Genomic DNA, 15,520 nt, shown 5'->3' with positions numbered 1-15,520 from the left:
CGATTTGGCCCGATTCGGCGATCACCTCTTCTTCGCCGCGCCGCAACGCGCCACCAGTTCTCCTCCTCAACAGCGCCCCCGCCTCCCTGTCAGCTTATCTGGGCATTGCATCAGTGGATTTCCTAGTGGAATTCGTCCAGGAGGCCCCTTGGATCTGCTCCAGACTGCCCTGTTCCTGGATAGTTTTTGTTTGTTAACTTTTTATTTTTATTTTTTGTCCTTTGAAATTAAAAGCCAATCCAATAAACTGACCTTTTTGAGCACCTGCAACTGAGTCCCAGTCTCGCCTTGACACTAACAGTAAGTGGCCTTTGTTTAATCAATATTACAAACCCAATTCAAAAAAAGTTGGGACACTGTACAAATTGTGAGTAAAAAATGAATGGAATAATTTACAAATCTCATAAACTTATATTTTATTCACAATAGAATATAGATAACATATCAAATGTTAAAAAGTGAGACATTTTGAAATGTCATGCCAAATATTGGCTCATTTTGGTTTCATGAGAGCTATACATCACAAAAAAGTTGGGACAGGTAGCAATAAGAGGCCGGAAAAGTTAAATGTACATATAATGAACAGCTGGAGGACCAATTTGCAACTTATTTGGTCAATTGGCAACATGATTGAGTATAAAAAGAGCCTCTCAGAGTGGCAGTGTCTCTCAGAAGTCAAGATGGGCAGAGGATCACCAATTTCCCCAATGCTGCGGCGAAAAATAGTGAAGCAATATCAGAAAGGAGATTCTCAGAGAAACATTACAAAGAGTTTGAAGTTGTCATCATCTACAGTGCATAATATCATCCAAAGATTCAGAAAATCTCTGAAACAATCTCTGTGCATAAGGGTCAAGGCCGGAAAACCATACTGGATGCCCATGATCTTCAGCCCTTAGATGTCACTGCCTCACATACAGGAATGATACTATAATGGAAATCACAACATGGGCTCAGGAATAGGTACTTCCAGAAAACATTGTCGATGAACACAATCCACCGTGCCATTCGCCGTTTCTGGCTTAAACTCTATAGGTCAAAAAAGAAGCCGTTTTCTCTGATCCAAGGCTCGTTTAAAATGGACTGTGGCAAAGTGGAAAACTGTTCTGGTCTGATGAATCAAAGTTTTAAGTTCTTTTTTGGAAAACTGGGACGCCATGTCATCCGGACTAAAGAGGACAAGGACAACCCAAGTTGATATCAGCGCTCAGTTCAGAAGCCTGCATCTCTGATGGTATGGGGTTGCATGAGTGTGTGTGGCATGGGCAGCTTACACATCTGGAAAGGCACCATCAATGCTGAAAGGTGTATCCAAGTTCTAGAACAACATATGCTCCCATCCAGACGTTGTCTCTTTCAGGGAAGACCTTGCATTTTCCAACATGACAATGCCAGACCACATACTGCATCAATTACAACATCATGGCTGCGTAGAAGGAGGATCTGGGTACTGAAATTGGTCTGAAAGACAGCGGAGACCAGGACAACTAGAGCCCCAGATACAGATCCCCTGTAAAGACCTAGTCTCAGAGGAGCACCAGGACAAGACCACAGGAAACAGATGATTCTTCTGCACAATCTGACTTTGCTGTAGCCTGGAATTGAACTACTGGTTTCGTCTGGTCAGAGGAGAACTGGCCCCCCAACTGAGCTTGGTTTCTCCCAAGGTTTTTTTCCATTCTGTCACCGATGGAGTTTCGGTTCCTTGCCGCTGTCGCCTCTGGCTTGCTTAGTTGGGGACACTTCATCTACAGCGATATCGTTGACTTGATTGCAAATAAATGCACAGACACTATTTAACTGAACAGAGATGACATAACTGAATCCAATGATGAACTGCCTTTAACAATTATTTTTGCATTATTGACACTGTTTTCCTAATGAATGTTGTTCAGTTGCTTTGACGCAATGCATTTTGTTTAAAGCGCTATATAAATAAAGGTGACTTTGACTTTGACTTTGAAATGGCCAGCTGCAGTCCAGATCTTTCCCCATAGAAAACATTTGGCGCATCATAAAGATAAAGATGTGACAAAGAAGACCTAAGACAGTTGAGCAGCTAGAAGCCTGTATTAGACAAGAATGGGACAACATTCCTATTCCTAAACTTGAGCAACTTGTCTCCTCAGTCCCCAGACGTTTGCAGACTGTTATAAAAAGAAGAGTGGATGCCACACAGTGGTAAACATGGCCTTGTCCCAACGTTTTTGAGATGTGTTGATGCCATGAAATTTAAAATCAACTTATTTTTACTTTAAAATTATACATTTTCTCAGTTTAAACATTTGATATGTCATCAATGTTGTATTCTGAATAAAATATTGAAATTTGAAACTTCCACATCGTTGTATTGGGTTTTTATTCACAATTTGTACAGTGTCCCAACTTTGTTGGAATCGAGTTTGTATATTATCAGCAAGTGCAGTTTATAAATATACATTTTAAATATTTTTCTGGTGCACATACACTTTCAATGCAAACTTCTCTTTGGCAGAGGTTTCCCTGTCGAACTGAATCTATTCTAGCCTTCAGTACAGTGACAGTGAAATCTCACATGAATCTCCTCTGCTTCTCTTGTGAACATCACTGTCACATTCTGGATTGTGCTTTCAGGATTCTCAGCATGAATTGTTCACTCATTGTCTGTAAACACTGGTTTAAGACACTAAACATCTGTTAAAAACCCATCTGAAAGAACAACAAAACCCCTAAAAGCCTTTCTCCCCCGCAGGGTTAATGTCACATGCTGAAGAACCACGAGATGATGGTAATGATTAAACTCCTTTAGTGTCAAGAAAAAGAGTGTGATTTGATTTCTGTTGAAGACGAGATGCTTCTGAAGACATGAATGCATACTGTGAGCATTACTCACCATCTCTGGACCACAGGCTGAGCCCTCGGCGGCTGGCATGAACTTGGTCTCACATTTTCTTCCGACCCGGTGGCACCACAGGGCTTTACAGATGTCCTGTGTGACACACAGTGATATGGATTTATTAAAGAAGCTGTGATAAAAGACTAACCAACAGAGATCTGCCAAGAATTGTGACAGAAGTCTGAGCTATAGCTCTACTGAACAAATGAAGGATTACAGCACACTATGTAATGGATAGATGTTATTAATGCTCTCTGGATATAATAATGACAAGTCTGGTTTGTTTTAGCTTATGTCAAACTCTCTGTTTGTGGTGATTCTGCAACTAGGGGACTTGTTTTGTTTAGTTTGTACATTTAAACATTCATATGACAGATTAGAAAATACTTTTTTTGTGCATTTAATTTAGTTACTTTTTTAATATTTTTAAAAGTTTGGTCTTTAAATGCCAGAATTTCCTCTACTTTTGGCTTGGCCCTTACCACCATTTTAAACTTCTATTTTAACACTGATACAGTTTTAATAGTAATAATAATATTTTAAGAAAAAAAAATTCCAGCCATAAATATTACTTTTATAATATTACAGCTATAATGTATAATAATAATACTAATTTAGACTGAAATATTACACTAGTTATATGTATTATTTTGGTTTATTTGCAGTTTTTAAATTTGCATTTAGTGGCAACACAATAATAATACTAATAATAATCACCTTCATCTCGAATTTTTTACCACATTTTAAATGATTATCACAGTTAGATTTTCACATACAAACACTGTAAGTGGGAACTTATGGAACTTTTTAATTAACTCTTTTGTTCATTTCTAATTAATTAATTCTAATTAATTGTGGATTTAAAAATGCCACAATTTCCCTATTTATTGGTTCACCATTGCCACCCTTTTTTAACATCCTTTTAACTTAAACTTTACTACATTTATAAAAATACATAAATAAATAAATAAACATTCAAATAAATAAAAAGGGTAATGTCTCTGTTACGTATGGTAACCCTCGTTCCCTGAAGGAGGGAAAGGAAACGTCACATCGGTGACCAACGAATTGTGATATCGCATATATTGACCAATCTACTTTGAGTGTAAACTAAACAAGCCAATGCACATTGGCATGCGATTATTGCATCCAGCTGCCGCTGATCACAGTGTGAGTATAAGTAGGCAGCAGGTGCACTGCATTTTCAGGTTTTTCGCTGATGAGCACAGCCGGAGACCCGGCCTCTCGGCGGGGGTACAGGAGCTGTGGCGACGGGACGTGACATCTACTTTCCCTCCTTGAGGGAACAAGGGTTACCATACGTAACTGAGACGTTCCCTTTATGTCAGTCACTTTTGACGTCACATCGGATGACCGACGAATTGGGATCCCTACCAAAGTGTCACAGTGACCCTTCCAGTGTCCTGTGTTAGCCACCTGCGCCCCTAATTTCTGGTGCAGGCCAGGGCTCAGCACAAGAAGATCAGCTACCGCTACTATGGCACTAATTACTCAGTAAGACTGGATAACACTGGGAAAATATACCCGCTCCACAAAGTAATCGGACAAGGAGGGGGTGTCACAAGGAGCATAAGTAGGGGGCCAAAAGCAGGACCGGCTCCTTGTCCTCCCTGCCCTGGCACAGTCTCTGTGCAAGAAGGCTTACTGGGGGAAACACATACTTGGGCAGGGCCTGCAGCCAGCTGTGTGCCAATGCGTCTGTGCCATGTGTTCCCTCGATCAGGGAGTAGAACAACTGGCCGTGAGAGGTTTCTGGAGAGGCAAACAGGTCTACATGAGCAGCTCCAAAATGTCTCCAAATCAGCTGGACCATCTGGGGATGGAGTCGCCATTCTCCCGGGAGTGCAGCTTGGGACAGCTCATCGGCTGCACTGTTGAGCACCCCAGGAGAATGTGAACAGCACAAAGCAACCTCTGATGCTTCTGACTCCAAAGGAGGAGGTGGTGGGCGAGTTGTGACCGGAGCGCAGACCACCTTGTCGGTTAATGTACACAAGAGTCACTGTGTGGACTAGTACATGCTTGCGTCGTAAGCACTCTTTGAGATGGATCAAGGCAAGGCGCACCGCCAGCCATTTCCTTGAAAACACGGGGCAACAGGGACAGCCCGAAGGGCAGGGCCTTGTACTGATTTGCCTGTCTTTCGAACGCAAACCGCAGGAATGGCCTGTGGCGCAGAAGCATCAGCACATGGAAGTATGAGTCCTTCATGTGAATCGCTACAAACCAATCTTGGGGACGGATGCACCTGAAGATGCACTTCTGCGTGAGCATCTTGAACTGAAGCCTGTGAAGGGCCTGGTTCAAAATATGCAGATCCAAGATGGGTCTCAACCCACCACCTTTCTTGGGCACGATGAAGTGGTGGCTGTAAAACCTGTCCTCATATCGGCTGGAGGAACCGGCTCTATTGCATCCTTCGCCAGCAGGACTGTGATCTCTGCACAAAAGACATCTGCCACTTTCATTGAAGTAAAGTGGACGCCTCTGAACTTGGGAGGGTGCGGGGTGAACTTAATCGCATAGCAGCAGCTCCATGCTGGGGCAGGATGTGCCCGATGGCCTCAGTCTACTTTTGGGCAGGGAGAACACACTGCGATTCCGGATAATACATGGGTAATGTGTCCTGGCAATTGTTCCCGGGTCGCTAGATTTTGTACTTTCACACTGCCAATGATTTCACACACAACACAACCTTTGCAAGCATATATCATCTTATTCTACTAACCCTAAACCTAACAGTCTACTTTGAGAGTTAGCAGATATGTAGCTGTGAATTAATGAGAGTTAGGAGATATGTAGTTGTGAATTAATGAGAATTAGGAGATATGTATTTGTGAATTAATGAGAACTAGTTGACATGTAGAATTTCTAAAGTGAACTATCAAAAGTGTAACCATAAAAAGTGTTTTAAGTGAGTGTTATAAAGTGTTCTGCTTGTTTTCTAACAATTAAATAAATATTATATTTTCAGTTTATTTGGTTTTTGTAATGTTTTTATAGCAGAGAATCACCATACTCAAGTGATTGTCCTCAGTACTGCTGTCATTACTATTGCATCAAACATTTAGAGAACATTTGAGATTATATTTGGTTATTATCATGGATATGAGAAGTGACAGGCCTTCACATCTCTGCCAGACGCAGAGCTCTTTCGAACAGAAATACTTTTAATTTAACATCCTGATATGACAGCAGTTTTATTAAAACTGTGGGGTATTTAAACCAGTTTCATTTTATTAAAAATAAATAAATAAATAAACTAATACTACTTGTGTTGGAACATTATACCAAAATCCACTTGAAGGTTGATCAAGCTCAGACACAGTTAATATTTTTATATTAAGTAAATGCAGTATAGTTTGAAAAAGATTCAGATTATTTTTTTCTAGATTTAGAAATTGAAAAAGTCTCTTACTGAACAATGATTTGTAAAACCTACTTCATGATTCATCAGACATCCTAAAAGCGTCTTACTGTCCTGTAAGAGCAGCTCCTTTATCTCTACATCTTTAACACAATTCTCGTCTCATTCACTAACTCTATGAGAAGAGCGAGGAGCCGCTGATGTGTCTGTATTACTCACATCTGGACTATTGTATCATATTTTGACAATGGGAGCACAGATGGGAGGAAAAAACTGCTTTTTGCCAGAGTGACCTCGGTCCAGATCCCAGCACAAGTTCTGCAGCTGTGTGTTAAAGCGAGACCTCCTCAAATCTGTTCCTGCTGAGCATGAGGAGAGCGATCACACAGTGCTCATCACAGTCCCGCTGCCAGACAATATCAAGACACTAATTCACAGTGAAAGCAGAGAGAGCTCAGCATCTACAGAAAGAGTTCAGTGACATCTGCTGCTCTTCTGAAATGAGCCTCTCTTTGTGCTTTGCTCTTACAGTCTAATGAAAATTTATCTTCAATTTCCACTAGATGTATTAACAGATTATAAAATAATTAAACACTTTAAAGTGCCACTATTATGCCTTTTCAAATATTACCTTTCATGCAGTGTGTCATGCTTGCAATTGCCTCAACGAGTCGTCAGAAATTTTTATATTTTTCTGTTGAGGCTCTATGTCACAAAGTAACACATTTGCATAATGTCTGCACATGTTCTACATAGCCAACATGCCTGACCACAAACAGTAAAAATTTCTGTGTGGTTAACATCATGTCAAGAAGACGCTGTATCCTACACTGTGAGAGTAAATTTGTTTCATCACATCTTTTAATTACCACAAACTTGTTAACACATACCACTGAAACGTCCTACTCCAGTTGTGCTTGCAAATTAATCTCTTATTGATCAGCCAGTTCAACCGTTTCATCATCAGACTCCGGCTCAAATTGGCTGTCATTCCATCATGGCAATCTCTACGACTCTGGACTTATCACAAAGTACTGCGCCATCTGACTATTCACAGCAGTGAGGGCTCACGGAAAGGAGAGGTTTATAGAGACTGACTCTTTGCACTGCTTTGCACGAGTCATTTACAAATATTTTGGAAATGTGGTGAAATAAAATCTATTTTTTGAGAAATCTAACGTTTTTTTTTACCTTGCATGCATATAAACCTGTTTTAAGAGACTCATAAAACAATATTAGCAACCTTAAAATTGCACAATTGGGGCACTTTAATATCCAAAACTGTTATGTTTTTATACTGCCATAAAAAACTATTTATTTTTACAAAATTACTTTGGGTTTTTAGAAACCCTCTGATCTATTCAGTGAAATATCCACCCCCATTTTGCCTTTCTGCTGTGATTATATCTTATCTCTATATCTACCAAATATCTTTGTTGTTTGATTTTATTTAGAAAAGAAAGTGCAACTTTTGTATATTTTATAGGGATACAAATACGTTGCAGTAATTAAAATTTTTCAAAACCCTTTTCCCACTAAGTAAAATGCATTATTGAGAAAGGGACAAATTAGCTTTCTGAAAATCTACTTTTTATAATCATTGTGTAATGAAAATGTATATACTCTACTTTGAATTTTTTCATGACAGGGTGGACATATTTCGTGGTTTACTCCAAAATTGTCTGCTTGCAGTTATTTTCATATATTTTATAGCCTATAGCCTCATTAATACAACAAATATAAATTTTAATAGAAAGTCTCATATATTTATTTTGTAAATTGTGAAGTCTCAAAAAGCAGTTTATAGTGATATTGACCCATTTACAATTTTTCTTCTTAAAAATGTGAAAAAAACAGTGTTTCAAAACTAAGATCTATAATAAAAAAGTAATTATATCAGTATCATTATTTAATTTTCATTTGTTACTGCTAACTGTTTCTTGGTCAAAGCCATTTATCTACTTATACACTGAGGTTGGGGTTTGTAAAATTGTCTTTTCTGCTCACCAAGTCTGCATTTACTTAAAAAATACAGTAAAGGTTTGAAAAATTATTACCGTATTTTCCGGACTATAAGTCGCACTTTTTTTCATAGTTTGGCTGGTCCTGCGACTTCAAGTCAGGTGCGACTTATTTATCAAAATTAATTTGACATGAACCAAGAGAAATGAATCAAGTTAAAATATTACCGTCTACAGCCGCGAATGGGCGCTCTATGCTGCTCATTGCTCCTGTAGTCTACACTGAGCAGCATATAGCGCCCTCTCGCGGCTGTAGACGGTAATGTTTTCTCTTGGTTCTTGGTTCTAAATAAATGCGACTTATACATGTTTTTCCCGTCATCATGTCGTATTTTTGGACTGATGCGACTTATACTCAGGTGCGACTTATAGTCCGAAAAATACGGCACACTTTAAATTAGCTGTTTTCTATATGAATATCTCTTAAACTATAATTTATTTCTGTGATCAAAGCTGAATTTTCAGCATCATTCCTCCAGTCTTCAGTGTCACATGATCTTCAGAAATCATTCTAATATGATGATTTGCTCATCAAGAAACAGTTGTGATTATTATCAATCTTGAAAACCGCTCTGTTGCACAATATTTTTGTAGAAACTGATTGTCACGTTTTACGCTGCCGGAAGGAACACATAGAAGAGGATAAGCAAAATAGTCTTCATTAATCCAACACATGGGTAAAGTCAACAAAGGAAACAGGAGGAAGGAAGACACACATAGTGACTTGTAACTGGCAGACCCAACAAACAAGAACTGAAAGGACTATGGTTTTTAAAGGCAGTATAATGAGGAACAGACCTAGAAGAGGGAACGAGTACTGCGTCTTAGCTAAGACGCTACGGGAAAAGTCTCTTTTCACGAAATACTGAAGCAAAAAATTTTGTAAAGCGCATTTGCAGCAGCACACAGCCATAGGGAGACGGCTCGCTCGCTCATTGGCTGCTCTGCGGCAACTGCACTATCCTATCGATCGATCGCTTCGCGCCCTTCATGCCACTTCCCGCCGAAACGGGTGTGGCCCAACCCTATAAAAGGAGCTCGAAAAGGCTGACTCACCTGATTTATTTCATCGCCGAAGCGAACCAGAGTGAATCGTACGCACGGCAGAGAACGCAGTACTCGTTCTCTCGTTCTCTTACGAGAGTTCTCTCGTACTGCGTCTTAGCTAAGACGCTACGGGAACCCCATGTAAAATGCCGTGCGCGCAGGGATCACACACCAATAAACCTGGAAGCAACGCCCAGGATTTACAGTGCACAGTCACCCGAGGGACTCACAGAGAGTCCAGGAGGGGGGGGGGGCCTCCGTCCCATATCTAGCAGCATCCGTAGATGCGGCAATATGACATCACACAGTCGAGGCAAGGCCTGACCAATGTGGCAATGCGGGTCTTACGCAATATTGCCCATATAACAGTCGGCAGCGCATAACGCTTGCGATCTCAGAGTTCCAATCAGGGCCCTGATTCGACTATACCGACAGCAGCCTAGCTTGCAAGGTGGGAACCTCCGGGTTATAGAACCTGATAAATGTAGACGGCGAGGCCCAACCTGCCGCAATACATATATCCTGCAAGGAGATCCCCGTAGACCACGCCCACGACGAGGCGACGCCTCTTGTGGAGTGTGCTCTAACGCCCAGTGGGCACTGAAGGCCCCTGGAAGCGTAAGCTAACGCTATGGCGTCAACTATCAATCTGGATAGACTCGGTCTCGAAACAGCCATTCCTTTGGAATGTCCACTGAATGAGACAAACAGCTGCTCAGTCTGTCTAAAGACAGCGGAGCGAGACACATAAGATCTTAAAGCCCTAACAGGGCAAAGAAGACTCGAGTCTCCATCCTCTCCTGACACCGACAGGGCAGACAGGCCAATAACCTGAGCCCAAAACGGCATGTTGAGGGATTTCGGCACATAACCATGCCTAGGTTTGAGTATGACCCTTGAGTCATTAGGCCCAAACTCCAAGCACGACTGGCTCACCGAATGCGCGTGCAGGTCACCCACACGTTTCACAGAAGCGAGAGCCAACACGAACACTGTCTTGAACGACAGATGCTGGAGGCTAATCGTTTGGATAGGCTCGAAAGGGGAACCCTTCATGGCCTCCAAAACCGTCGCGAGGTCCCAAACAGGGACTGACGGAGGTCTGGAAGGATTCAGCCTCCTAGCTCCTCTAAGGAAGCGGATGACCAAATCATTCCTTCCCATTGACTGACCGAGTGCTGTCTCAGAAAACGCTGCGATAGCCGCCACATAAACTTTGAGCGTGGATGGGGCTCTGCCCTTATCCAACAGCTCCTGTAGGAAGGAGAGAACCTCCGTCACCTCACAACTAAGGGGTGAACATCCCCGAGCTGTGCACCAGCAGGAGAACACCGACCACTTCGAGGCGTACAGCCGTCGTGTCAACGGAGCTCTAGCCTGAGTGATGGTATTTAGCACTCCCACTGAGAGATCAGCGGGTAACCGTTGAGCGCCCACACATGGAGGGACCACAACTCCGGTTGTGGGTGCCAAATCGAGCCCCCGGCCTGCGAGAGGAGATCCCTTCTCAATGGCACTGGCCACGGAGCCCGTTTCTCTCACCTGTTCTATCACCTGCAGAAGGAGGGAGACGGGGGGAAAAGCATAAAGCGGGCAGCACGGCCATCTCCGTGACAGCGCGCTTTCGTTCTTGGAAAAGAACGCGGGGCAGTGAGCGTTTTTTGTGGGATGCGAAGAAGTCTGCCTCCGCCTCCGTCCTGCCAAATCTCTCCCACAACAGCCGGACTGTTTGCGGGTGTAGAGACCATTCGCTTGGGGGAATGTTGTTTCTGGACAGCCTGTCTGGACCCAGATTCTGTAGCCCAGGCACATGAACTGCTCTCAGCGAGCACAAGTTGCGCTGAGCCCAAACCAGGAGACGTTCCGCCAACCTGTACAGGTTTCGGGACTCGAGACCGCCCTGGCGATTTATGTAGGACACCACAGACATGTTGTCCCTTGATTCGGGGACAAAAGCGCGTCAGCGCGTTCTCCACTGCCAGCATTTCCAGACAGTTGATATGTTGGAGCTTTTCCCGTTCTGACCACAGGCCAAAGGACAGTCTGCCCTCGAGCAGCGCTCCCCATCCCGAAGTGGAGGCGTCCCTCGACACCATCTTCACTTTCGAGGAAGTCCCCAGGCTTACACCTGATTGGTACCAGTCGTTCGCTGTCCAGGGTTTCAGGGCTGTAACGCGGCTCTGATTGACCCTGAGACGCAGCCGACCAGATACCCGCGCTCTCAGCCAGAACTGCAGGGGGCGCATGCGGAGCAGGCCCAACCGAAGAACTGGAGATGCTGAGGCCATGAGACCCAGCATCTTCTGAAATTCTCTGAGCGAAACGGTCGCGCCGCAGCGGAGAGAATTCGCTGCTCACTGAATGCCCAATGCGCGCTGTGGTGACAGCCGCGCCGTCATGGAACGTGAGTCCAAAGCTATACCCAAAAACAGTCTCGTCTGCCTGGGGTTCAGCGAACTCTTCGTCCAGTGGACACTGAGAGTTTCTCGAGGTGATCGAGTAAAATGGCCTCGTGTTCCACGAGCTCCGCTCGTGATTGAGCCAGAATCAGCCAGTCGTCCAAATAGTTCAGCACTCGCATGCCTCTGAGTCTGAGAGGAGCGAGCGCTGCGTCCATGCACCTCGTAAACGTACGAGGAGCCACGGACAAGCCGAACGGCAGGACTGTAAACTGGTATGCATGGCCCTCGAAGGCGAATCTCAAGCATCGCCTGTGACGTGACGCTATCTGTATTTGAAAATACGCGTCCTTCAGATCTATTGACATGAACCAGTCTCCTCTGCGAATATGCGCGAGGAGTTTCCTGGTTGTAAGCATTTTGAAACTGCGTTTCGCCAATGCTTTGTTCAACTGTCTTAGATCCAGTATGGGTCTGAGACCCCCGTCTTTCTTGGGCACTAGAAAGTATCTGCTGTACCGCCCGCCATCGATTTGAGCTTGAGATACAGGCTCCACAGCCCCTCTGCTCAACAGTTTTGATATTTCCGCTCGAAGTAGGTGTGCTACTTCTGTTTTGACCGAAGTTTCGACGCGCGCTAAAAAGCACGGAGGGCGTCGAAAAAAACTGTAGCGAGTAGCCTCCCTTTATAATGTCTAGCACCCAATCCGAAACCCCTGGAAGCGCTGACCATGCGTCTGCATGAATGGCTAGGGGTTGGATGCGAAGCGCGCTCTGTTGGCTGGGCAATGGCAGTGCTTCGATGTGCTCTAACATGGGCGTTAAGCCTGTGACATTTGAGGCGGGGAGCGCGCTGATCACAGCGGGCAGATCGCTCGTCCTCGACCCCCCCACAGTGGTTAACCGAGTGAGGGAGGGCTGAGCAGGTCCCGTGGGACTCGTGCTCTCTGTGAGTAATTGTGGGCTGTAAGCGTGCACATTTACTGCTTTAGACTCACTGTCTGCCTGGGCAGAATGAACGTGCACGGGTTTCGTTTTTACAGAAACCACATGACGCGTGTGACATAGTGTTTGTGGGCACTGAGGAGTGGGCACGTTTACTATGCAGTGCGCGCGATCGACTTGAGTCGCTTTTATGGGCGCGAGCCCTGCGTGAAGGGCTGTGTTTATATGTGGAGATGGGCACTCAGCAGTGGGCATCGTCACTACATTTATAGCACCATCGGCCGTGGCCGGGACACCAGAAATTACACCTTTTTCGGGAAATATCTGGGTAGCCGTGACAACGGTTTTTGTGTGCAGGCAAGCGGGCAACCGTACAGGCTTGCGCATTGCAAAAGACGCTGAAACAGTCACAATGCCTGGAACTGAAACAGCGGCGCGCTTGGGTGAGCGTTCGGCCGCGGCGACTCGTACACCGGCGCTTTCCTAGGATGGGTTGGGGCTTCCGGCCTCACCGTAATCCTCTGCCGTGGTCCCCGGGGCGCGGGGCGACGGCTAGTAGAGCGAAAACGGGGTCTCAAGCTGCGTTGCTGAAGCTGTTGTGATAACTGCTTTTGTGTGCAGGCAAGCGGGCAACTGTGCAGGCTTGCGCGTTGCAGAAAACGCTGAGACAGTCACAATTCCTGGAACTGAAACAGCGGCGCGCTTGGGTGAGAGCTCGGCCACAGCGGAACTCGTACACCGGTGCTTCGATGAAGCAGCAGGAGGCGGGGGGTGTGGCTGACAGCTTTGCAAGGCCGGTCTAGCTCGACTCGCGTCGCTATCGCCTGTTCCACCGGCGGAAGTGACTGGTAATTCCTGTTTTTAGCATCATCCAGTGTGGAGAATGCTAGGGAGACAGATGAACGAGTTCGCGCTGAATATGGAGCAGTCCAAACCTTTGCCACCTCTTCGTGAAGCTCAGGAAGAAATGAGGCGGGCTTTGAGTACGCTCATCCGAAAGGAAACTACCATCCAGCCGGGAATGAGAGGGGGGCGCTGGTGAGCACTCGCATCAGCTCTTTCTCGATATCAGCCCGTCCGCTGGGCCTCTGAGCAGAAGGCGCGAGATCCGCGGAGCTCGCCCAACCCTCACTGCCCGAAGCTAGCAGAGAGCACGTGTCCTCTTCCTCCGACGCGGCCCTGAGATCCACTTCCTCGGAGGAAGCGGCAGCAGACAGCGGGCGCTGACCACCGGGAAGCGATGCAGGGGAGGCCGGTGAAGCAGGGAGAACCGGCGAGCTCGGTTGAGCTGGAGGCGGTTCCGGTAAACGCTGGGAGCGGCGCTGCGGCGCAGCGGAGGATGCAGGCTCGGAGAAGAATGCCAGGCGAGTCCTCAGAGTCACCATCGGCAGTAGTTTGCAGCGGGGGCAGCCGCCGTTAGCGAGCGCGAGCGCTGCATGATCCTCACCCAGGCAGGAGACACAGATGACGTGACGGTCTCCTTCGCTGAGCGGGGCTCTGCACGAGCCGCACGAGGGCATCTTTAAAAAGACACAGCTCTTTTACGAGTGTGCGTCGCAGGGCGAACACACAAAAGGATATAAAAGGATATAGGCGCCGGAGAGCGCAGCAGGAACGGCAGTGGAAGGCGGCGAAGGCCAGCAGCTTCAGAAGTGGCTCGTCCAGCTGAGATGCGTATCAGATGGCGCTTGCTTCCTTCGTGATCCAACGATGCGTGAGCTTCGCTGATGAGATGAAAAATCAGGTGAGCCAGCCTTTTCGAGTCCCTTTTATAGGGTTGGGCCACACCCGTTTCGGCGGGAAGTGGCATGAAGGGCGCGAAGCTTGATGTTGCATCAGCCTGCGCTCGATAGGCTGTGCAGTTGCCGCAGAGCAGCCAATGAGCGAGCGAGCCGTCTCGCCTATGGCTGTGTGCTGCTGGAAATACGCTTTACAAAAATTCAAAATTAAGGATAATTTTTTGCTTCAGTATTTCATGAAAAGAGACTTTTCCCGTAGCGTCTTAGCTAAGACGCAGTACGAGAGAACTCTCGTAAGAGAACCCAACCTTTGTTTGATGTCAAACTCCATCGTAAATAACAATTTAACTTATTATAAACAAGACTGACTTTATTTCTTTCATAAATGTAAAAAGGTTATATAGAGATTAACAGAGGCATTGATGGTTTATTGAAAATAATAGTTTATTTTGATGTCACCATTATGGTGATCAGTACTTATGCAGTATGACTCTTTTCAAAGTTACTTTTTGTTTAACTGTAACTATATTTGTTATGGCGAAAACATTGAGCATTGAAAAAAATCATCAGGTGGGTTACTTTCTGAGGTAAAAAATTAATCATGTAACGATCTGATCAACTGGTTTTATCTGGAGCCTAGTCTATGCTCTTACTTTACTGTTAGTGACTATAGCAAATGTTTTGCAAAGCATAGGATCCTGCAGATTTATATAATATATATTTTTGTCTATTCTTTTTAAGCTACTTTGTTCATGAACCTCTTTGTAACACAGAATGCTTAGACACACAGAGACCTCAAGAATTAGTGTATGAATCTCAACAATGGTGTCATGCTTCATGCTGCAATGCATTCTGGGTGCCATGGATGTGTTTTGTATGAAGTACCCAAAATACATTGCTACATGAAGTTTTTTTTTGTTTTTTTTTTTTCAAATTCTTGAAATTATATGCTTTATATTCAGCTGGGTCTCAGGCTGTTGACCCATTGAGTCATTTTAATAAACAATATGCAACTAATGCCATACATTAGGTTGGGTGAAACCATGTAACCAGACCTCTTATCTGGTGATGTCTACAGCAGCTAAAAAACAACACTGACAAGTCAA

The 15,520-nt window shown here is 44.9% G+C and overlaps 1 protein-coding gene across 1 annotated transcript in view; it reads right to left on the bottom strand.

Moving 5' to 3' along the window:
* Window positions 1-15,520, bottom strand: part of LOC132157979 (A disintegrin and metalloproteinase with thrombospondin motifs 16) — a 130,928-nt gene that overhangs the window by 72,501 nt on the left and 42,907 nt on the right. The window contains exon 11 of the mRNA XM_059567222.1: window positions 2,873-2,968. Within this exon, the coding sequence (XP_059423205.1) occupies window positions 2,873-2,968 (96 nt within the window). The remainder of the gene's footprint in view (window positions 1-2,872; window positions 2,969-15,520) is intronic.

Source organism: Carassius carassius, chromosome 15 (genome assembly GCF_963082965.1).
Source record: "Carassius carassius chromosome 15, fCarCar2.1, whole genome shotgun sequence".
NCBI classification, from domain to species: Eukaryota; Metazoa; Chordata; class Actinopteri; order Cypriniformes; family Cyprinidae; genus Carassius; species Carassius carassius.
The sequence above is the reverse complement of the archived record's forward strand: the minus strand, read 5'-3'. Positions and strand labels throughout refer to the sequence as shown.